Below are 25,200 nucleotides of genomic sequence, written 5' to 3' on the forward strand. Positions count from 1 at the left end.
GGCAGCAGCGGATGTAAACACATGAGATGTATCCATATTTCAGCCAGGCTCTAGGGGGCGCCATTGTCCTCCAACTATTTCTGGTCGTCCAGTTGCAGATCGCATGACTCCAGCAATGAGAAAAAAGGTGTTTTTGTTGCAGTTTTTTCAAAATATAACAATCTCAATGCAACCGAAAAAAAAAAAACATTAAAGTGTAAATGTTGTGGAAAATGTGAGTAAATTGCCGTATTTCTATTTAGCCAATTTATTTTCGTAATTAAATTTGTCCATTTAATGGTTAATGGAAACGCAGCTAGTGATGACATTTAACCCCTGATTGTTTTGGTGTATTTTGATGGTATAACTATAGATTGGGGATTAATCAATAAAATACGTTAATCACAATGTTTGTTTATGAAGATTCCAGTTTTGTAAAATAATTTAACTTATCCACTTCTTCAGAGTAACACCAGTTCATCGCTTTTAACACTTAGATGTTTATTTATAACTGATAAACAAGCTACAGACATTTGTTATATTTTCAATATTTGTTGTCAAACATGATTATTTTACAGCATTTTTCACAGCTTGAATTTCGTTGCCATTTAATTTAAGATCAGCATCCAGAGGCAGGGCTTGATGTTAACCATCGCCCGATCTCCCGGGGCAAGTAGTTTTTATTGTTGGGAGAGGACAAATTTCATTGCATTTCCCCGCCGGGCAAGTGCAATGATCGCAAAAAAAATTATTTTTCACTCAAAATTACTTTAAAATCACCGACATTCAATGAAAATGACCCAGAAGCGTTGCCGGCGCCACTTTTGTTGTTTTGTACACATTCTCGCGTGATTTGAAAAAGCCGGTTGATTTTCCTCCAGATGGCGTGATTTTTGTCCACCTAGTGGTAATTTTGATGTAGTTACCAAAACAACAAACAAGCTAGAAAGTGCTATTGTACCTGTGTTTCTGTATCATTTTATTCGCATAATCACTCAAAAATCACCTACATTCAAAGAAAACCACCCAAACGCGTTGTCTTAAGTTTTTAACCTGTCAAGTTTTTTTTTTGTTTTTTTTTTACAATACAATTTATATTTTTCCAAGCAGACAACAGTTTAAAGCAAAGTTTAGTTTGAAAACAATGTGCAGGAAGGATTGAAAAGCATGTTAATACGGTAATGTAGGCTTGAGTTCATTATCTGACGCATGCATATACACACCAGGAACCTGTAAACTTACTGAATTACAAAAAACATTTAAGAAATAAACATGTTTCATTGATATATATACAAAAATGAATATTAGGAACTATATTTATCAAACATACTGGGCAAGTAAAAAATTGTTTCTGGGCAAATGAAATGTGAAAGTCACTTGCCCGAAGGGGGGCCAGGGTGTGGCCCCAAAAAAATATAATGAAAAATAAACAGGGAAGAAGTTCATTGTTTGATACTTTAAGTGAACACAAACAGCCATTTGTAGCCATAGAAACCTCAGATCTAGGAAATCAAAACTGCTTTCCTAAATAGTTCCTTTTTAAATAATCAATAAATTTAAACTGCAAATATGAGAGATTAAATTGAGGCAGGGACCGATCAGTTGTGGTTTGTGTTCGAGCACAGATCATTTATTTACCAAGTATTTATTTTGCATCATGTGTTTGGTCTAGGGGCCATAAAGAGGCCAGCAATAGCTATACAGGGGCACGGGCCCCCTTAGTAGAACCATAATCGGGCAGATTCCTGTCATCTGTAATCGGCCAGAGAACAGCAATCAGTGCACAGCTAGTGTAATGCCTCCTACATCCCTCTGAAACTGCAGGAATCCAAACACCCCCATTCCACAGGGGATCCGGGGGGGCGGGTCGGGGGGGTTACATTGAAATGAGAAAATTGGGTCAAACTCTGAGGAATGACGTGCAGCTTTGCATTTACAGAGTCAGCTATGCATGTAAATAATGCAGCGGGGCATCTGACCCCGTTTTCTCTTGTTTACATAAAAAGAAATTTCACATGAAAGTGTGTCACCTTTTCTCCCCACTCCTCCTCATCATCATCCTACCTCCCACCCTCTGCATCTCCTCTCATCTTTTGATCTTTTGAGAACTGAGAGGATTTACGCTCAGCTGTTTAAAAAAAAACTTCCTCTAGTTTTCTCCTTACAAGGCTGAGCCCTGTGGAGCCCCCACACTTCATGGGAAGCAGAAGAAGGAAAAAAAACAGCTGAAATATGACACTGAGATCCTGCAGCAGCGTGACATATCAATCTGGGAAAAACAAAATAAATGGAGGAGGCAGGGGGGGCTAATGAGAAAATCAATATAAAGGCTGCATCTCTGCATCTTGCAAACTAACCCAAGTCTGCAAATTGGATAATAATGATGACAATAAAAGAAGAAGGAAATAATGAAAAGCATTCATCCCATTCCTCCATCATGGCTGCAGGGTGTGACATGTGCAAACTGTCTAGTAACAGCTGCACATGCATCAAAACAATGCACAACAGCTATAGCAGCACATAAGAGCACCCTATGGAAAAACTGACCTGAAAGGAAGTTTACTAAAGAGAAGCTTTTTTATTTTTACACTATGCCTCTACTTTAACTGCTTTTTTATGCATATATGTTTTTTTTTTTATAATCTACCAATCCTGAATGGTCCAATATTTCAGCAGTTTGCCTCTTTGAAGGTCTAAAAACATGAGAGTTTGTGCAGGATTGGATGCTACAGATCATTACCAGATGACTGGAGCCCAATATGCAGATTAGAAAGCAGGAATCATATTATATAATGAAAAATATTCCTTAAAATCTGTTTTTAAGCGGAGCTGAGTCCCCTAATCTGTAAGGAATCTTCATTTTTCATCCTCTGCATCCAATCAGCAGCATGTGTGCATTATTAAGGTGGACTTGAACTTGTGACACTTGCAGGTTCTGCACTTTTCCAACTCTGAGCTGAGATTTCCATCAGAACAGCGACCCAGACAGCAGAACCAGAACCAGGCTCAGAGGGGGGGAACCCCAGCACTTACCCTCCGATAACTCCAGCTCCAGCTCGGCCAGTTTGGCCCGAACCTCTGCGGGAAGCGGCACCGGGTCCCGGTCCGCCATGCCTCCAATACCAGCCGGCTTTAACCTCTGCTTTTTGGGGTTATTTACTCCTTGTTTTGTCCTTCCACGATTTTCTCCAGAGTAAAAATAAATAAATAAATAAAAGAAATCCCAAAGTCAGTCCGAGTCCGCGTTCAGCGTGTGGCTCCGTGTGCGGCAGCGGAGACGCCGCAAAACACGCATAAAGTTAGAGCGGAACTGATAGAGCGACTTCCGCTGAGATCCTTCAAAATAAGAGCGCGAACACTGACACCTGTAAACACCAGATAAATCCTGACATAGTTCGGTCAAGTACCAAAAAAAAATTTACAAGAGATTAAATATATTATTTTTACAATAAAAAAAAAGACTAGAACATCAAGTCCTTTTATATTACACCATTAATCTCACATTTTATTCATATTCATGTCTGGTTGTTTACATTAATAGGTGGAAAAACAAACAAATGAATATTATTATTTCATAAATTACACTATTTTCAACAGATCAATAATATTAATAAACTTAGCATAAAAAACATTATTGTTTCTTAAAATGTGAAAATAGCCAACCTATTCCTTTAATCAGCCATTAAATTTTATTTCAAAATTATTCTATCCTTGTTAATGATGAGTAATAAATAAAATATTCATACATTAAATAATATTTATACTGTGTTTTTTTATTAGATTAGTTAAAATCATAGATTAATATTCATGGAAAACAAGTCAGAAAACTATTGATAAAGCATCAGGTATAAATTATAAATGTTAAAGGATTTGCTTTAAACTATGTTCTAAAAATACTAGAAATAATAATAATGATGATGTGTAAAGATAAATGTATAAAAACATTGCTTTTTTAAAAGCTTTTAGTTTAAATCATTTTCTTCAACACTTCCTGTTTTGTCTGTTGTTAATTATTTATAACTTTAATTCACTCACATGTAGAATTTACTGACTAAACCAAAACAGATCATGTAATTTTTTTGTATAATTTTAAGGAAAGAACGATGAAAATTATCTTTTTTGATTCTTTTTTGTTTATTTACTTTTTTATATTTGCAAAACATTTTGTAGGGAGAATACAGCTTGTAATAAACAGAGGTTAACCACACGGGGGCGCCAGATACCACTTTTTGTTCTAATCAGCTTCAAACTTCAATAATTATCTAAGTGGGAAAACATGCAGGTGTTTTTATGTCGTTTATTTAAAAATCCTTAGTTCTTTGTGAAATGATGATCTGTATACATGAAAGTTAAAATGCTTTTTTGAGTTGTTAAATTACATTTTAAAAAACTGTATATTTCATAAAAATAAACCCTTTTTGTGTGTAAGACAAAACACAAGTGGGTAAAAACAGAGAGTGAAATATTACAAAATTGTGTTTCTTTTTAGCTGTCATGTTTACATATTGCAAATAATAAAAAAAAATTAGTGACTGATTATAATATTGCAATAAATAGTGGAAACTCCAGTCACTTCAAACTTCAGTCTGGATCAGTAGGATATACAACCAGGAGAAACCCTGCTGACCTAAGAGAGAAGCAGTAAAAGTCATCAACAGCATCACCAAGGAGAGTGAGCTAAAACAGATCAGTGTTAAAGAATCTAGGAGTGCTACATGGAGACATTTAAATAGAACGTTTAGTGGAGGGAAAAATAACAGGTTACAGGGGTAAAACCCAGCCTGCACTGGAAGAATTATCTAGAAATAAGTACAAATTTCTTAAATTAAGTGTATTTACCCTTAATTTGAATAGATAAATGAGATAGATTGCCAATGGAACGAGTAGTTTTACTCTTAAAATGAGATAATTAGATAGAATGCACTTGAAATAAGACAATGGAGTTGTGTTTTCTTATTTTAAGTGTAACTTGTCTTGTTCCATTGGCAAAGTCTTTTTTTTACCTCCTCAATCCGAGAGCAAATGCACTTATTTAAAGAAAAAATTACTTATCTAGATTTCAGTTTTTTCCAGTGTATAGAGGGGTTTGCTGCTCTGCAGAGGATGTACGGAGCATCTTTAAGAGAAAGAATGAGCCCGGAACCAACAATACAGCTGCTACTAAAGTCCCCTGGGCTTCCATTACAACTGAGTAGAACAACCATCTGATCAATGGCTGCTCTAGACCATATTTACGCGCTTTTAGGCGCTGAAAAGGATTTAAATTAATAAAACAAGGCAATATTTTATTATTTTGCCCCAGAAACAAAGAGCTATTTGTGGCTCTGCACAGAATGAAGTGAAATTTCCACGTCATTTATGTTGTTCCACTTCAAAATGTGTACTTTTAGGTTTAGAAAGTTACATTTCTTAGAGTTCCTCTAGCATGGAAAAGGGAAATAAACAGAAACAGTAAGTATCTAAATAAATCTCTATTAAAAGATCAGATAAAGCTACTCTTATTATATTAAGTCAATGTACATTCATAATTTAGAATATTTCATATTTCTGACTTATTTTATATCAGTTTTAATTGAATTAGAACTTAAGTAAAGCTGATCAATTTAGCTAAAAGAAATTAAAGGGGGTTTTTTGGGCAGTTAAAAATAATAAAAACTGTGATTCTATCTCAATATCACCAAATAAAAATGAATAAGAACTGTAAAGGAAAAAATTAAATGGGTCCAAGAGAACTGTCAGTCACAATATCTACTCCGGTGCGTATCATCAGTAGAATGGTTTTCCTTATATTTCTTCTTCATAGGAGCAGATCTACTGGATCAATAAGATACTAAGAATTAAAAATGTAAAACTAAATGTAAACTAATGAAACAGAACAAAGAGAGTAAAAAAAAAAAACAGGACGCCCCCCAAAAAACAGGACGCCTGTCTAATATCTAAAGGTGATGCGTTTAAAACAGAGAAAGGCTCAGTCTCCTTTGATTGTCTGCTTATTTTCAGGAGCAACTAATAGCAGCTGGTCGGCTGATGGAAAGGGCCTTGAAGGGAGGTGAAGCTGGAGAAAATCAGAGGTAGAGAGGATTAACGTCTTTAAGGTATTTATTTATAAGCCATTTGGATTTTAACTCTATTCTATGATGCACATGGAGCCAATGAAGGGAGGACTGGATAGGGGATCTTGAGAGTGCGTAAATCAGTAAAACAAAACACAAAAAACTAACGCTTTAATTTGAAGAAAAAAAAAAGGGATTCTTGAATACAAGCAACTTTGCAACTATTGAGATAAATTGTTCTCTCCAAGTCATCCTAAAGTTATACTAATAACCATAACTGGAGAATAGTTTTACCAAATAGAGCTGGTTGGTTTATTTAGTTCAAAACTTGTTTATTATTTACCTAAATATCGTCACATGTGGTTTGATGAATGATTCGATGCGATCAGAAGGAATAGCTGGGTTTGTGTGAAATAAAGAGCCTGTTTTGCTTTCATTGAAGCTTTAAAAAAAGAAAAATATGCAATTCTTTGATCTTTTCAAGGTTATATGATAGTGGATAGAGTTTAGGTCGTAGAAGCAAGTAAATCTGATAGTATTAGGAGGAGCGGTGGAAGAAAGGAGATGATGTTTTAATGAGAACAGACCCCAAAAGGAAGGTAGGAAGAATTGATATTCTAGCTCTCCTAGAATTTAGATTTCTGTTAAACATTTCCCCTGTTTTATTGATCTTGTGTAATCTGTTACTCTGAGACACAAAATATTTTTATTTAATAGAAACAAATGACTGAAATATTCCCTCGCTGTCACATTTATCTATATTATTATAGATTTTTTTCTTTCTGAAATGAGCGACAAGAAATATAAAAGATATTTTATGTTCCTGTAATGTGGCAGCATTCCTATAGTCATTCATTTGATTTCAGGCCATAACTCTGTGCACCATTCCCTCCTGCAGCAAAACACCCTAACAATGTGGAGCTGCCACCCCGGTATGTCACACTGCAGTATGGTGATCTCAGGGCTGAAAAATTCACCCTTTTTCTTATATAAAAAAAAGGCAATATGTTCAAAAAGTTCTGTTTTCTATCATCACACCATAAGATGTGTCTCCAAAACTCCAGACTTTGACTCTATCTCTGGCTTCTTCTTTCCAAAGTGAATTTCAGAGCCTGCTAGTACCACTCTTTTTTCAATATTCTGCACTGGAGCTGAAATCCACATTTTATACTAAAAACACTCAACAACATATTCCCTAAATATGTAGTGAAGTGTTTTCTATTGTTAACTAAATGCTTTTTATTGAGTTTTAAAAAACTGAATATGATGAAAGGATAAAATGATCCAGTATTGACATTTTTATAATAATTCATCACCAATGGCATTGGGAAATAATACCAAAAATGTAACCCTGAGAGTTTGGTGCCCCCTGGTGGTTGCTCTACTGTCATTGCTGTAGTAAATATGTTTAACTTTGTAAATAGATCAATTCTTTACCAAAAAATTTATTTATTTCTGTTTCTGCATTTTTTTTAATGTTTAATATCTTTACATCTTTTTTGCTGGGTTGGAATATTTTTTTACTCTAATCTCCTTATTTTAAATCATCACCTGAACATAAAACTGACTAACTGACTAACTGACTGAGGCAGTCTGGAAAAAAAAAAAAAAAACTAAATAGACAAAACTGCTTTATTAACTTTATCTTGTATCATTCTGAACATTAATGAATACTAAGATCTTCATATATTGTCATAAATCCTGGTATCAGACATAAACTCAGTGGCTACTTAATCAGCTACATACAACTGCTTGTTAACTCAGAGATAATCAGCCAATCCAATGGCAGCAAGCGCGTTAATGTATCTACATGTATTGAAAGCTATTGGCTAAAGTTCAAATTGAGCATCAGAAGGTGAAGATGCTCTGGTCTGATGAGCCAAATTAACATTTAATTACTTACAGACTACTTGTTCAGCGGGTTACAAATCAGGGATCCTGAGGCGGCATCAGTCCCCTTTTCAACATGTCTCTTCTTTCACACAACTGAATCAATGAGCAGAGTCACCTGCTCGGTGAGCTGTCAGGTTCTCTGACTGTGTACCGCAGGTATGTTGATCACAGACCCAAAAAAGATGCAGGGAAGCAGACCATGAGTTCAGGAAGCCTGGTCGATGATGTAATTTATGGAAGCAGAAGCTTGTATCCCACTGAAAGGTTAGATAAGCTCATCATGAAGGCCTGCTCTTTGCCGGGGCAGCAAGACAGGTGAACTCTAGCAAAAACAATATCAATCAGAGATCATCTTAATCAGAGAGACGCTGCTGATGCCTACAATGCACAAAGGAGAATCATCATAGATCCTTCCTCCCAGCTGTTGTTAGATTTTATAGCTATCACAACCGTAACGCAAACGCCACACATAAACATATTTTGCTACCACAAAATAGGCTTAAATCTGAGGCAACTGGACCTTTTGTCTTTTCTTTTCTTAAGACTTTAACACCTTTCCACTTGCACTACATGGACCTGCAGTCGGAGCGCTGAGGTTTTTAGACGTCATTGAGGTCAATCATCTAAGCACATTCCAAGTCAGAAGGAAATCAAAGACCCACCTGATGTTTGTGGCTTCCTTGAGTTTTTCTTTTTTTGTATCGGTTTGTATTTGGCCATTGGAATCATGATCTTGTTCAAATTCTTTGGAATAACTTAAAGGACTTAATCCCAGATGCTTGGAAGTTTAAACTGCACTCCCCCCCTTAATGATGGCTTTTCCTTTTTCAACAAAGACAAACAAATATATACAAGTTAGGCACATTTAAGCCCCACTACTTCAGACACACCTTTAATTTTTGGATGACATTTTCTAATGGTTTGTTGCTGCAAATGCTGTACTTCTTCCTACAAATATTTCTGTTTTTTTATATATATATTTTTCACTCTCATATATAGTGGTATACTTTCACTCCTGGAACACCTGAATTTCCCCATTTGTGTTTCTCTTATGATTAAATCAATACCTTTAACAAGTGTTTGCTCTTTTCAGGAGACTCTAGCAAAGGCTGTATGAAGACTTGAGACTCAAATAGAGATTGGATTTCAACCAGGACTTCAAAGACAGTCAGAGCTACACTGGAAGGGTTTAGATCGCAGGTCTTAAACACTGGTCCTAAAATGGCCAAGTTACCTCCTCCACTTGCAATCAAGCCCTATACAGGTCCTTCTCAAAATATTACCATATTGTGATAAAGTTCATTATTTTCCATAATGCAATGATAAAACTTAAACATTGATATATTTTAGATTCATTGCACACTATCTGAAATATTTCAGGTTTTTTGTCTTAATACGGATGATTTTGGTATACGGATCATGAAAACCCAAAATTCCTATCTGACAAAATTAGCATATCATGAAAAAGGTCTCTAAAGGAGCTATGCACCTAATCATCTGAATCAACAAATTAACTCTAAACACCTGCAAAAGATTCCTGAGGCCTTTAAAACTCCAATCACGGGTAAGACTGCCGACCTGACTGCTGTCCAGAAGGCCATCATTGACACCCTCAAGCAAGAAGGTACATGACACAGAAAGATATTTATGAACGAATAGGCTGTTCCCAGAGTGCTGTATCAAGGCACCTCAGTGGGAAGTCTGTGGGAAGGAAAACTGGGCAGAAAATGCTGCACAACCAGAAGAGGTGACCAGACTTAGTCTGGAGTAGAAACATCCAGAGCTAACGTGCACAGGCGTTTGCAGTAAATAGGCTACAGGTGCCGCATTCCCCAGGTCAAGCCACTTTTGAACCAGAAACAGCGGCAGAGGCGTCTGACCTGGGCTACAGAGAAGCAGCACTGCACTGTTGCTCAGTGTTGCATGTCATTTGGAAATCAATGTGCCAGAGTCTGGAGGAAGACTGGGGAGAAGGAAATGCCAAAATGCCAGAAGTCCAGTGTCAAGTCAGTGTTGGTCTGGGGTGCCATGTCAGCTGCTGGTGTTGGTCCACCGTGTTTTATCAAGGGCAGGGACAATGCAGTTATCAGGAGATTTTGGAGCACTTCATGCTTCCATCTGCTGAAAAGCTTTATGGAGATGAAGATTTCATTTTTCAGCACAACCAAGTACCTGCTCACAGTGCCAAAACCAATGGTAAATGGTTTACTGACCATGGTATCACCAGGGGTGTCAAGTAACGAAGTTACTGTACTTAAGTACACTTTTTAGGTATCTATACTTTACTCCATTACTTATTTTTCTTCCTACTTCTGACTTCTACTCATTACATTTTCACACAAGTATCTGTACTTCCTATTCCTTACATTTTTAAAACAAATGTTACTCGTTACTCTTGGCTTCGGTTTAATGTTTATACATATTTATTTCACGTCATGTGCGCCATCCAATGCAGAGATCATTGGCGCCATCCACATCTAGTGAAAACTAGAACTCTATCACAATATGCTAATATTTTGAGAAGGACCTGTATCACAGACATGCCTGTAATCTATGTAATGGGTTAGCTTCATCTGGATTTATAGACAGATATAGCTGGGTATCATCAGCATAACAGTGAAAATTAATCCCATACTGTCTAATAATTTTACCGATTGGGAGCATATATAAAGTAAAGAGAATTGGTCCTAGCACTGATCCCTGTGGTACTCCACAGGTAACCTTTGAGCATGAGGAAGATTTGTCATTAACGTGGACTGAAACCGATTAGATAGATAATATTTAAACCAGTCTAGTGCTGTTCATTTAATTCCAACAAAACAGTCATGTCTTTCTAAAATAATATTATGATCAACTGTATCAAATGCAGCACTGAGATCCAACAGGACGAGCACAGATACAAGTCCATTATCTGAGGCCATGAAAATAACCTTCACCAGAGCTGTTTCAGTGCTTTGATGAGCTCTAAAGCCAGACTGAAACTCATTTTGGTGTAAGTGATCGCACACTTGTTTGGCAACTACTTTCTCAAGAATTAAAGATAAGAAAGGAAGATTGGATATAGGGCGATAATTGACCAAGTCATCTGGGTCAAGAGACGGTTTCTTAAGCAAAGGTTTAATTACAGCAACCTTAAAAGCCTTTGGTACATATCCCTGTTACAGAGATAGTTTCAACACATCTAAAATGGAGGAGGAGATCAAAGGGAATACCTCCTTAAATAACCTGGTTGGAACTGGATCTAACATACAAGTTGAAGGCTTAGATGAAGACAATAATGTTGCTAACTCTGAAAGTTCTACTGGATCAAAGCAGTCTAAGATTGTGTGGCTACCTAAAATGCTGCCTCACCATCCAGAGATAAAACAATAATAGATAGGAGTGCTAATGATCTTATTTTTAATAAGATCAATAATATTTATACAGAATTCCATAAAATAATTACTTACTACAGGTGGAATGGGTGGTTCAACAGAGCTATGGCTCTGGGTGAGTTTGGCAACTGTATTAAAAAGAAATCTAAATTATATAAGGCCATACAGCTGTCTAAACAAGAGAATACAGAATACAAAAAGAGGAAGTGGGGAAAAAGAAATTAAGGTTAAAATCTCACAAGAGGGCGGGGAGGAAATTTGTCAATTGCAGTGGATCTCGACCAGATCAAACACATGGCTGGAGTTCTTCTGGAAAAACATTGTACGATATTTTGTTACACCCATTCAGAGACTATATCAAAACAACAGGGACGCCTGCTGGAGACTCTGTGGGTCTGAAGGAGCCAAACGCTTTCATGTCTTTTGGGACTGTCAGGTAATCAAAGCATATTGGGAAGAGTTCCACAAACATATTGAAGATATATTCAATGTAATGTAAGTATTCCATTAAAATGTGAAACATTGTATCTGGGCAATCTACAATTGGACACATGGATTAACAAAGACAAAAAACTGCTGGCTACACAACTGGCTGCCAGTAAGAAGGCCATCACAAGGAAATGGATGAAACCAGACCCACCCACTATTGATGGATTGACATTGTTTACCAGATTTATGTGATGGAAAGGATCTGTTTTTCCCCTCCAATTAGAAAAATAAAATTTTTATAAGATTTGGTCCAAATGGACTGAGTATGTGAAACCAATTAGATCTTCTGAAATATGTGTTGCCCTCTTATGTCTTTGTGGTTTTTATTACTCGAGGTGGTGCAATCCCCATTATTGTTTACTTCTGTTCATTTTTGTTATCTTTACAATTAAGTTAGTGATATTCTGTAAAAAATACCAGAAAGGCAACATGGACAAAATCACTTGGACTTTCTGCTTATATCCCGTTATAATCTTAAATGGATGAAGCTGTGATTACTGATGTGATAGAAATCTGTCTTTCTAAATAAAAAAATAAATAAAAAATCTAGAATTATTCTTATTCTCCTCTATTAATGATGAGATGTTGCTCTTGCTTTACAAAGGGTCCTTTTGTACAGCAGTAAATTATTTTGCTTTAGAGAGCACAGCTCTGCATTAAACCAGGGACCCAGCTTTCTATTTTTAACAGTTTTCATTTTCAAAGGGGCTGCTTGTCTAAGGCAGTATGCAGAGAACTAGCAACCCCATCAACATAATCATCAACCTGTGAAGGGGAATAAACTAAGCTTTTGCACTCTGCAGCACTGCTCAGCGACAGAGGAGAGAAAAAAAGAACAGATTCTTTAAAATCCAGTGTCTCTGAAGCTTTAAATAATTTCTAATATTACAAAAACCAGTTCCAGGATAAAATTATTTTGAGTGAAACAGAATAAACACCACAGAAGAAGACACCATTGGCTCTTCAACAGTGCCTAAATCTTTATTTTCATTAAGCTACATTTTTTCTCTCCAAATTAGACAGTTTTACGTCATGACACAGGAGTAACTTAAATTATCTAGAGCCAACATGTACGTTTGATTCCAGTCTCAATGGAAGAAAAAAAAAACAACAAATAACCCAGAAAGTAAAAACAAAACAACCAAAAGAAGCCCTCTTTGCTGCGACCGCCATCCTGCTTGTGTTAAAAGTCTTGTGTCCGAACCCCGCCACGGTGGGGAGTCGGCGATTGTCCACAGCTGTTAGCTCAGGAAGGGTGTTAATGAGTTAGACCACAGTGAGCTGACCAACAAGTCCCAGTATCCAGTCCCACGTCGTGCGCTCGTCGTCACGTCTTTGATAAAGTCACATTTTCTGACGAGATATGCAGCCAGAGAGAAAAACCCAAAGAAAGAATGGCACCGTGAGAACAGGGAGGAGGAGGATGGGCTGATATGAGGCGAACATTAAGACCATCCAGGCTGAGGTCCAGAGTCTCATTCTCCTAACATGCACACGTTCAGAAGCCCAGGGATGCTCCTCCACCTGCAGTCGGAGGCGTCCTCAGCTCTCATCATGAGATGTCTCAGCTCAGTTAGGACACAGACAGCAGGCTGTATGCTTTTCACAGGAAATGTGCCACAGAACCAATAGATAAACAACTAATCAGTGATTCCAGTTAAGCACTGCATTGAATTATTTGTACATCAATCATGAAGACAAGTAAAAAAGAAAAAAAAAATCAAAAAAGCACAAGAAGTTGCAAAGTTTTTCTCCGTCTCGCATAAAACAGGTGGGAAGATCTTTTCCTTTTTCAACATTTCATCTTAGACCCACTGCGGAGGCTTTAGGGAATCATTTGCCGCCTGCTGCACAAGCTGATGAGGTGGAAATGTGCTTTAGGATCAAGACGTGTCCCTGGAGCATTGCTGTTTGTATCTGGACGGGTCGGGATTAATTCAGTTTAAACCCGACTGTCAGACAAGCTTCTCTTTCACCAGCTTCAGATTTTCGGTTCTTATGGGAAACTGCTGGCTTTCTGGGGAATGATCTTCAACTCATCAGGGTTCCCTGGTTTAATATTGGAAGTGAAAAAAATCCAGTTAAATCAAATTTAATCAACAGTATGTTTCAAATTCAAACCAAATTTCTCTAATCTTCTTAACAATAATTTAATTTAATCTCAAACATCACCAAGAATAGCTTCAGAGAGATGATGTCAGGGATCTTTGAGAAATTTTAAACTCCATTTGATGCAGACTTTGACAATAAGATAAAGTTTATAATAAGCTTTTAACACCTTAGCCGTCATTTAAAACTAGATTCTCATTAGCTGCATTTTAGATTATTTCTTCATCTAAAATGTCTCCTTTCCAACAAGGATGGAAACTTTCAGCCATTTACAGTTTGTTTACGTTTGAATCTTAGTGTTCAGATGCACATCATGTCATAATACTTTTTGTGCTTTTAAATTAAATCTAATCATCCTGACTTTGGAGCCTTTTGTGGTTGCTGCTGATGTGTGGAGAATAAATATGTAGTGCTACTGCATTCAGACTTTAAACAAAAAAAGCTCAAATCTGATGCTAAATATTGAAAATCTGCAGTGAAAGAGAAGCTGGGCTGGTAAAGAGGACGCCGGTTGGGTTTTCTCCAAATTCTGCTGGCTGAGGATGAGGAGGAGTGGGGTCACAGGCTCACCTGAGGGCGAAGGCGGAGCCAAAAAACAACGATGGAATGCCAGACAACAAAAACATATCATTTAAGCAGAAATCAAACTCTGCAAACTAATCATTAAAAAATAAAAATCCAAAAGCACAACAACACTTGTTTTTTTTTTTATATATCCTACATCCAGCGACATTATAGTTAACAAGGATCAATATATTTTTATAATCATTTTAAGGTACCTCTTATAGTTTTCTGAGTATTTACAACTGTACAAGCAAAGCACATACTTGAAAGTGCACATTTTTAATACAGTTTGGACTAGTTGCATTTACAAGGTTTATAACGTTCCCTCGCAACCCTCCCCCCAAAAAAAAGTACTAAGAAAAACAACCTGAAACTAAAACGAGGAAGCAAAACCTTGGTTTTCATCTTTCATACAATTTTTACACAAAAAGAAAAAAAAAGAAAAGTAAACGCTGCAAGATTTCTTTTTTTCTCTCTAACATAAGACTTAAACACAAAATATTTTCTACGGTTTCGCTTCATTAAGCTCATCGGGGGGATTTTTGTCAGTGAAAAGAAAAAAAAAATTGATGCTCTTCTTGTAGAAAAGTTAAGGCAAAGTTATTTTTCAAGTTTAAATAAAATTCAAGTTTTTCAAACACTGGATGGATTTTCTCTCTTTTTTAATACATTTTATGAGTACAGAGACTTTAACATGGCCCACCCCCAAAACTGTCTCATTAAAAAAAAACAAAAAAAAACAGCACTGCTTTTATAAATATGTGGAAAAGTTTTCATCATTTTCCACCAAAGAAAAAAGAAAAATCAATCCATCCAAGTGCATTTCAGTCCTTCAAAACAAAAGACGAAATTAAGTTTTTTTTGTTTGTTTTTGAAGTCCAAATCAAAGCAGCATTAAAAAAAAAAAAAAAAAAAAAAAAAAAAAAAAAAAAAAAAAAAAAGGTTTTCCCTTTTCGGAATGGGCGCCTGTTTTTCCTTAATTGGGGTTTTTGTTGCAGGAAGACTTGATCGGGATGTGGCGACGGGTGTTTTTTCCAGACAGATATCAGAGCGAAGTGGTTTTTTTATTTTCAAACATCAACCTGAGCACACAACTGATGAGCAAGAAGGGAGCGTCACAACCCTCCAAAAAGGAAAAATCTAACTTTTCTCACAACTGTTTGAATTTTTAAAGATTTTTGCCAGAATGGCTGCTACGGTAAACAGATCTACCGAACAAATATCCCCCAAATTACCGCATTGAACGGTGGATTCTTTACTACTTCATTCCCATGTTTAGCCATTAGTGACAGCTGCTATGGCTTCAGGTCGAGGTAATGTTGGGTCCTCGAAGTCTGTGCTTCAATCTGCTAATGAACTGGTGAAAAACGGGAGCAGAGAGGCGGGAATAATGCTGTGTGCTTACATCAATCTATTCAAATTCTTAGGAAAGGACTTTTCCCACTTAGAGCACAGACAAACCAGGAGAAACCTAACCAGGTCCCACAGCCGAACACATCGAAGTAGAAAACTAAATGTGACAAGAGTGTTTGAATTCAACTTTATCCAGGATAATTTTTTTCCATTTAACTTTCCTGATGGGTTTCCTGCCCAAAACCAACCTGCTTAAGACTCTTTAACATCTTAACAAACCAAAATTGGTTCATTCACCTTCATCTGCTCTACTTTCCTAAAACCATCACAGGTTTATTCCTGCTTCTCCACTTTCTAGATTCATTGATTACATGCGCAGTTCTCCAGGAGGAGAAATCCAGACAAACTCCTAAATCCAACAAATATCCAACAGAAGTTGACAAAAGCCACAAGAAAATGCTGGAAAACAAACTTTCTCCTGTTCCCCTTGAGTCGTAGAGCAAAGGGAATCCACATCGAGCCTTGTTTACTGGGAGAAATGGTCAGAACCACAACCAGTGCACCACATTGAGTTTTCCCTGCCGGGTCAGCTGCTTCAGGGTCAGCGGATAATCCAACAAAGGGAAAACAGGGCATCCGGCTGCTAGCTAGTGTTAATCCCATCATGCATCGCAGTGTTTCCTGACAGCTCAGATAGAAACCAGCCAGATCCGATGATGGACTTTTAAACCCAGCATGCATCTCACTTCTGTTTCCAGTACATCTCTGCAGATCAGACTGATAAACTGTAACTGAAGCAGGCAAATACGTCCAGCCTCTTCTCAACAGATTTCTTCCCTTAGAAAGGTCTGAACTAGAGACAGGGTTGGGGAAAAGGAAAAACGCACAGAGAAGCGATTCTGTACAGGAAGAAGCAGCAAGGGTGACACCCAGTGGTAACTATCAGTAACAACAGTCAAAATCAGCAGATTCAGCTAAAGGGAAGAAACAACAAAGATATTAATGTTAGTGTAAATAGTGGAGAAAGTGACGTTAAGGATCAGATTATTGGCTGTTTGATGGAATAATGAGGAAAAACAGAGGCTCCTAATGAACATGTGGATTCGGCGCCACTCAACATGCCCCAAACAACTGGGTCAAAATAAAAACCTGACAAGGTGGAGTCTGATTCCCCATCATCTGCTGGGCTTTCTGCCCACAATGCCCTGCTTTCTCACACAGCAGACCCATTTTAACCCCAATCCTCAACGTTGAAGACTTCAGAGAAAAGAGGGAAAAAAACTGCAAATAAAAAAAGATCTGGAATTTTTTTTTCCTTCAAAAATCAAATAAATAAACTAAAAGAAGAAAAAGAAGAGACAGTGCTCTACATGCACGGTAAAGTGCTTAATGTCTGCAAGCCCTGATCCAGAAAAGAAGGCGTCCTCTATGCTTGTTTGCCGACTGGTGATACTGGGATATAGGTTGAGTAGCCCTGACTTATTTTCTGTTTTTTAAACTCATATGTGGAGCGTAGTGGAGGAAGAGGAGGGGCCAGGAGCCACTTTACTGAGGGGACTTGGGTGGGGTGTGGTGGGCATCTTTGCTGGAGGTTTTTCCTGGGTGTGGGGGCGGGGAGGCCCACCGCCCGGCCGGCCTTCGGCCCTCCTTTAACGGTCTGCCCTGGGTGACGGAGGCAGGGCCGCCTTTGGAGGAGGGGTGGTAAGTCTCTCTAGCCTTGTGCTCCCCTGATGGGGTGGGGGTGTCAGTGCACTTTCTCTCCTCGCCTGCGGGGGCAGCGCAGCTTGGCTTTGCTTCCTTGGTGGGGGCAGAGTGCAGTGATGTCGGGTTCTCCTTCACTCGCTGGCAGATCTCAGCGTAGGAGGGCTTCTTCTGCTCCTGTCAGGAGAAACCAGCAGCTGTGAACATTTTCTGCAAACATCTGAATCCAACATGCTGGGATGCTTTACAACAGAGTCACAGAAAAACAGTGAAACTAGTCTATAACCAGAGACATTTAGACATGGAGAATCCATAATCCATCAGAACCAACCGGTTCAAACCTTTCAATTCTCCCAGAATCGTTCTATTATTATTATTTTAGATTCCTAGTCTTCATGCCCGGTCCGCTGACGGGAAACACAAGCTGCAGCAGCTGCGTGTTAACTAAGGAAATGACCAGTCAGCTACCTGCAACATTGGTGATGGGATTACATCATGGCCAACATGACAGATGACCACCTAGCTAATCTTTGACCTGCTGAAAGCCGTTGTAGGGTGGGCTCCCTGAGGGAATGGTTTTCTCCTCTTAATTCAGAAAGCAGCTTCAGCAGGGAGAGGAGAGCGTTTTTTTATTAAGGATGCTCCAATCTGGAAATTTGCCTCCAAACCTGATTGCTGTAAGGAGCCGATCACAGCTGATACCAATCAATGCTCATCACATGGACTTACTGTTCATTTTTTGAATTTAGGGGTAAATGCTTTAACTGTTATCTGGCAAAACTGAATCATTAAAATCACCAAGTTAGACAAAACATACACAAACAAAACAAAAACTTAACTTGCATAATGCAGCAAGTGTTTAGTCAAAAGGACGATTAAGAAAAAAAACGTGCTAACAGGTTTAAAGGTGCAGTAGGAGATCTTTTCTGACGCATTTTTTACCATGTGGCTTAAAGATCTCCCCACAAACTTCAAATAATTCTCTAATTTAGATTATTTGAATTATGTTTATATGATAAAACCCACCAACTGAATGATTAGTTATTAGATCCATTCATTCCTCTCTCCATAAAAGAGAAGAATCACTACTTTCATGTCATATTTAGTAGAGCTGAGGTTCAGTAAACAAGGCTAAAGATATAAATTCTGTCAGGATGCCTTCCTGCTGTGCTGCAGTTTCCTCCAGCTCAGACACTCAGCATAGTATCATAGTCAGAATCAGATTAATAAAATAGTCTTAAGTAGGGCTGGGCGATATAGAAAAAAAGCTTATCGATAAAAAAAAATGCATATTGATCGATATCGATAATTATTGAAAAGATTTGAAACCATATTTTATGTGCAGCTCTGCCTGGACTTATAATATTGCTAAATGATTTAATTTTAATAAAAAACACAAACACAGACTTCCAATTAAATCTTTATTTAACCAACTTTTTTAACCATAACAGAATTGTTTTAAAGAAAAATAACTTAAAAGACCTGAGTTATTTTATTAAATACTGACAAAGAATAAACTAAAGTGACCAGAAAAGTGACCAAAATAAATATAACAAATAAATAAATGAACTTTTATCGACCCGCCTTTTTTCTATTGCGCCACACGTCTATCGATCGATATATATCGTTTTTGAATTATCGCCCAGCCCTAGTCTTAAGTATCTGAAGCATCAGAAACTGTGACAATAAAATCAATAAGATTATAAGAGTTTATATGTTATGTATTTTTATACTGGTTGAAAATTACTGTTTATCGTAATGTTAAAAAATTACATTTCATGGAGTTCAGACCATTTCATCCAAACAAAACTCTGGTTAGTCAACTCATTTATGACATGTAAATGTTAATTAGAATGGAAACAGAGAATCAATTGGATCCAAACCAGGAATCGTTGAAATTCAAACGAACCCGATTCTCTACAGGAGTTTAGTTTGTGACGGAGAAGCTCTGAGGTGAAGGAGATGAGATCAGAGTGAAGCTGCATACTGACCGTGGCAGCGCCGTTCACTTGCACCGATTTGCTGGAGGTGGACAGAGTACCGGGAACGCGCTCCACAGATGGCTGTGCCTCCTTCAGCTTCACCTCGGTAACCTCCCTGAAAAACAGAAATGCCAACAGGAAACTGGTAAAGATCGAGCTATCTTGTCGAGATATCGAGATATCTTCTCCCCGGACATCAGAGCGGAGAGGTTGTATAATCCTGACTTCCCCCTTGTCCGTATCTCCCTTACAGTGAGGCGGCGGGGTCGGGACTGTGCGGCATGCTGGGGGCTGTGGTCGCTGTGGTCGAGGCTGGGGGAGCGGTTGGGGTTGTGGGTGAGGGCTGGAAGCTTGGAGGCAGCGGGGAGGCGGAGGACCGAAGGGGCTCTTTGGGACCCGCTGGAGGGAGGGCGCTGCTGCTGGAGTCTGCACTGACATGCTGTAGCAACGACAGAAAAACCAGTTAAAGGAACAGTTCCTGAAAAATGAGACGCTGAAAGACCAAATGCTGAGTGTTTGAGTATTTGGCTCAGTGCTCTGAATGTTTATGATGCTTCTCTGCTGATAAACCATTGACCTGAATAAATGGCTTCCTAGTTACTAGTAAGGAGGTGATCAAAGCTCCACATATTCATGTTCAAACCCTCACCTTTCCAGACAACTTATAAAAAAATTACAACAATGGAAGGAATTTATTTTTATAAATGTTCAGACCTGGAAATTCCTACAATTAAATTCCACAATTTTCCAGGATCTCAAGGACTGCATTGCAGCACATCAACACATTTAAAACATGCAGGACTTTGGTCCTTGACAACCTCAGCAAGAGATCAGTCCAGATGACAGATAAAAAAAAATAAAACCTGAAGGTTGCAGTTTTTACCCGTTCTTTAGTGGTTCCAACAACCACACTGCTCCCCAGTCGGTTGTCGAACGCCTCGTCAGCCTTGAGCTGTCCGGCTGCTTCGGGAAGCGGGGGGAAGCTGGAGAGGCCGAGTTCGAAGCTTGGAGACGGAGGTTTGGGAGGAGGCGGTGGCGACTGAGGAGCGGCTCTCTGCACGGCGATAAACAGAGTCGGCTCAGAAAGAGGAAGAACGGAGAAGCAACAGCAGCATCAAACATGTGAGCCTCTGAGAATATGGAGAGGAGTGGAGCACTTACTGTAAACTTTTCATCCCTCTTTTTCCTAGAAGCAGAAAGATTTTTCCTTTAAGAAAGAGAACATCTGAATTTACAAACATCCCTACCAGCTAACCTCAGACCAACAGCTGGAAGCTACCAAATAATGATTCTGTAACTGATCAAGTCTGTTATCAGCTCATAAATCATAAAGTCATGTTGTTTATCTTTACAAACTGTAGGTAAAAAAAAACGATTGAGATCCTATTCATTGCAGATTCAAACATTTCTCTATTCTGACCATTTCTAAATAATTGTCAGTTTTGGAGATGAATAAAACCATCTCCGTCCAACAAAAGCATTTGGTTTCCGATCAGAGGACAGATTTACCTTCCCCGGCCGACTCCCAGGGAATAATCTGGAATCAGAGGTTCGGTCGCGCGTCCTGTGCCCGCGACGTCTCTGCGAGGGAAGGCCGCTGTGGAGGGTAACCTGGTCCTGGGCTGAGAGGAGGGGAGCCGCGTCGGCGGGCTGCTGCGTACGCCGTTCAGCCTCTCAGAGGGGAAGTTGGGAAAGAGGCTGGGGCTATCCAGGAGCCCGGTGGTACGGTCTGCCGTGGGGATGGCCGGCCTCAGGTGGGGTTTACTGTGATTCCTGAGGGGAAAATTAAAACTTATCACTAATCTATATAACAGATTGACTGAGGCAGAGCAGCCAACGGTTAGAGACCAACCTGTTCCTGGGTGAGAAGTGTCTGACGGTGAGCGGTGATGATGCTGGTTTGAAGCTGTGTGACGTGGTGAACCCATTGATGAACTGGTTGTTGTGAAAGGGCGTGACCTGGGAAATTCATTCATTCATTAACTTCAAGAACCTGAAACACTCTGGAAGTGTTTTCATGTCAAGTTATCTCTGGGTTTAGGAAACTGAACACGAGCGGCAAATCTACACCATTTAGCACTAGGACTCACAGAATTCTGATCTTTCTAGAACTCCCACTGGCCCTCAGTTTGATGGGGGACATTTTTACCAATGGAACGCATGAGTAGTGATGATGTCATCAACTGAGATGCTTCTAGTGTGCGATATAAATGTAAACCTTAAAATAGGTCTAATATATATTTTTTAAAGCCTGCACTGTATGCTCTTATTATTTGTGGTCTAATTTTTTTTATTAAAAATAAATCAGTAAAATAAAAAGGACTGTTTTACTACACAGGTTCAAAGTTTGAAATAAAAATTTGATTTAAAGAAACTGATTGATTATTCACCAATATTTACCGCACAGGACCTTTTTACATTTATGACAAACATAAGAGCGTTTTTTTGTTTAGCGCTGAAGCACCTGGCGCTTCTTCCTTTGCCTCGCCAAAGCTGCTCTTCAGTGGCGAAGGGGCTGCTAACCTGCAGAGCACATGTAGTTTTACCAGTTCAAGAATAAAATCTGTGCCTGGGACGATGATGTTCAACAGCTCCCGAACAAAACCAAAGCATTTATAGCTGCTATGTCCAGGAGATCGTAAAGTACAGCCACAGGCCACCTTCGCGTTGGAGCGCTTACATAATCTGATCCGACACATCCACGCCATCCTGTCTGCGATTATAACAAAACACGGGCTCTGGTTTGGCTTTTGGGCCACTGAGTGTACCAGCGGAGGTGTGGGCATCACTATCCAAAACTTGAACACAAGTTTCATTATTGTCAGAATCTGAGCCGCTTCCTACCCAGTCCCCCTCATCAGTTTCTCCCTCTCCGCCCGGATCGCTACCATCAATATTTTGAAGCATTTCTAAAGCCTGTTTCGCTGTTAGGTTTCTTCTGAAAGCCATTTTTCCGTATTAGCCAAAGAGATCTAGGTAGAACGTGGGTTGCTAGGCAACGGTACTGAACGCCAATTATTGTGGGAAGAATTTACAATGCAACTAATAGAGCCGTCAAAATGACAACTGTGGGAGATCGAGGTAAAATGAACCATATTTATTTTTTTATTTATTTTTATTTTATTTAAAAAACTAAATGAAAATGAAGGAAATATAGAAACAGGAAAAATCAGTTAACATGAACAACATACGATTAATGGAAATTAAGTTATTTCCCTTTAAAATCTCAGAACTGTCAAAATGACGGCCTTGGGAGTCCTAGTGTTAAAACAACTAATACATCCTGCTTTTATATTTCTCCCTCCTCGCTTTAGCATCAGGCAGATATTAAACTCTATTAGCAGGTATGGTGGGTATCAGCTGACATTAGAGAAACACTTTTAAAGATTGAACAAAAAAGCTTTTTTTCTTTGCATTGTTTCCCACCCTGCTTGTCCCAATAGAACATCTTCTGTACTGCCAAGATTTTACTTAAATAGCTTAAACCTGCATGTTGTTCATCAGCCTTTCTTCTTCTGCGCTAATATTTCAGCCACTCTGAGTAGTGAAATGTGGGTTGTGTGTGTTGCGGTCCGTACCAGCCCTGGGTCGATGAAGCTGTGCGTGGACCAGGCCTGCGGCGTGATGAGGCTGTACAAAGGGAACTGCTGCTGCGGGCTGTAAACAGGTGGGATGTAGTAGGACGTGTAGCGCTGCTGGGCGTATGGGTTCACCTCTACTGGCCGGTAGCCGTTCTTTGGCATGAAAGTGTTGATAGCGATTGCCTTCGCCTTTATCCTCGCCTGAGGGAGGGTGGAGATTCATAGCTTTAGATCACAGCAAACGGAAACCATGGGGATGAACTCAGAGGAGATTTAGCTGGATCCATGAACCTTTTCAAGAGAACCATTTGTTACCAATAAAAAAAAAAGAAAGTAATATACGGATTGAACTTTACGGATTGTATTCATTATACCTGAATATTAATCTAAAATGAATTTGACAGTTTATAAAAGATAAAGCATCTACATGCATGTTGATAAATTCAAACCAAGGTGATATTGCTACAAACATTCGAATCTCTTATAAAATCTGGGTTTAGATCAAATCTATCTGTGCCCAAACACCAAGCAGACAGTTCTTCTGCCACTCTGGTTATTAAATATAAATGTTTACTCATGTGCAAACATGCTGAATTAAAAGTTGATGAAGATCTAAAACAGATGTCAGCCCTTTCAATCAAAGTATTCATCAAAGTCACTCAGCAAGCTGCTAAGTGTGAGCCAGAATAACCTGGATTATTAAACTCCACTGTTTAAGAGCTTGGAGATGAACAATCCATGACCTGTGCAGATCTGACACAGATGATGATAAATGACTAATTATCTCTGATGCTTTTAAAAAGAAAACTAATCTTGTTTAAACACAGAAAGTCACACAGAAGTGACTATCCAAGTCACACAATCTAAACCATAAAATAATCAGAAATTAAACAGTCAGGCTGTAGGTGATAAACGCTTGTAGGCAGTAAATAATTCAGTCCGCTACCTTAATTGGCTTCCCTTGGAAGGTCTTCACTTCTTCACGAAGATACTGATATGCCTTTGGAGAACAAGAAAAATCCCATCGATAGAAAACATTAATCAGAGTCAGGAAGGCTTGTTGATCCAACTCAGCTCAGTCCGAAAGTTTAAAACCAGATTCCATATCAAAATGAACCACTTTTCACATTGAAATAAATAATAACATTAAGGTTAAAGGTATAGTGGAGGATTTTAGCAACCCTGTACCCGCTCCTAAGAGGGAACGTCTATTAAACACGTGCAAGAGCATACATGAGCCCATTTCTAGTCGGGGAAATGCGGGGACGCAATGATAACACTGTCGCTCATATGGATCTCATCTCACCCATATTTACATACAAAAAGTTTCCGCGCAAATAAGACTACTAGTACATTAAAAAAAAATGTATGACCTGCACGTATGTGTGTGTGCTGCAGTGGAAATTTGGACACATTTGGGTAAATAAGGATTTATGGCCACCTTATAACTACTAACGATGCAAATTACAAAGTAAATAAACTCATCTTCCCCGGAATGTTACAATATAGAGGTAGATTTCTCCAAATAGCATGCCAAACTTTACCTGTCGAGTAGAAACTTTTCAACCGCTGCATCAGTGGGAAGCCCGACCTGTGCTTTCAGTGTATGCCATCGCGTGAAAGAATCTCCCAAAAAACATCCTGGTCTTTTTTCTTTCTTCTGAGGTCTTTCTTTTCTTCTCAAACACTTCGTAGACACTTTTTCTTTTACGACCCTTGGCCATTTTCAAAGAGCCGCTGTGAGAAAGGCGAGCTTCAATGACTGGCTGAAACCAGAGCTCACCACATAAAAGTGCGCATGCGCAGAAAAAGGTTGCTAGCTGAGGACGAGCACGTAGCGCGGCCTTACGTAAACATATCACCAGAATGTTTGACAATTAGGAGCAAAAGTTATTTAGATGATCCACCTGGAAAAAGAACATCCTCCACTATACCTTTAAGCACAGGATGGATTAATGGATGATGTGATGAACTGATGAAACAAATATTAGTTGGATAAATCGAATGGTTAATTTACTGAGGACTGAAAAAACTGAGGTAGAAGATTAAGGAACCCCTGACAGTACTGCTCACATTCAGATAAAACCAGCTTAAATAAGGGCTCTGATTAGGTCTTTATCAT

General features: G+C 38.7%; 2 protein-coding genes across 7 annotated transcripts in view; both read right to left on the reverse strand.

Annotated features, from left to right (window-relative positions):
- Positions 1 to 3,266, reverse strand: part of LOC119795311 (disco-interacting protein 2 homolog C) — a 240,853-nt gene extending 237,587 nt beyond the window's left edge. For both annotated transcript variants that reach the window (XM_038303242.1, XM_038303239.1), the window contains exon 1: positions 3,013 to 3,266. In XM_038303242.1, the coding sequence (XP_038159170.1) occupies positions 3,013 to 3,091 (79 nt within the window). In that variant the 5' untranslated portion in view covers positions 3,092 to 3,266. The remainder of the gene's footprint in view (positions 1 to 3,012) is intronic.
- An 11,342-nt stretch (positions 3,267 to 14,608) lies between these two features.
- The window catches only part of larp4b (La ribonucleoprotein 4B), a 51,429-nt gene continuing 40,837 nt past the window's right edge, over positions 14,609 to 25,200 (reverse strand). For 2 of the 5 annotated variants that reach the window (XM_038303227.1, XM_038303225.1), the window contains 9 exons: positions 24,025 to 24,078; positions 23,076 to 23,279; positions 21,350 to 21,456; positions 21,007 to 21,270; positions 20,659 to 20,704; positions 20,381 to 20,551; positions 19,749 to 19,936; positions 19,507 to 19,612; positions 17,130 to 17,692 (listed from right to left, as the gene is read on the reverse strand). In XM_038303227.1, the coding sequence (XP_038159155.1) occupies positions 17,360 to 17,692; positions 19,507 to 19,612; positions 19,749 to 19,936; positions 20,381 to 20,551; positions 20,659 to 20,704; positions 21,007 to 21,270; positions 21,350 to 21,456; positions 23,076 to 23,279; positions 24,025 to 24,078 (1,473 nt within the window). In that variant the 3' untranslated portion in view covers positions 17,130 to 17,359. Of the gene's footprint in view, positions 15,227 to 17,129; positions 17,693 to 19,227; positions 19,256 to 19,438; positions 19,613 to 19,748; positions 19,937 to 20,380; positions 20,552 to 20,658; positions 20,705 to 21,006; positions 21,271 to 21,349; positions 21,457 to 23,075; positions 23,280 to 24,024; positions 24,079 to 25,200 lie in introns of those variants that run through there. The other 3 variants (XR_005282315.1, XM_038303226.1, XM_038303228.1) reach the window with 3 other exon arrangements.

Source organism: Cyprinodon tularosa, unplaced genomic scaffold, assembly GCF_016077235.1.
Source record: "Cyprinodon tularosa strain WSP-4 unplaced genomic scaffold, ASM1607723v1 ctg509, whole genome shotgun sequence".
NCBI lineage: Eukaryota > Metazoa > Chordata > Actinopteri > Cyprinodontiformes > Cyprinodontidae > Cyprinodon > Cyprinodon tularosa.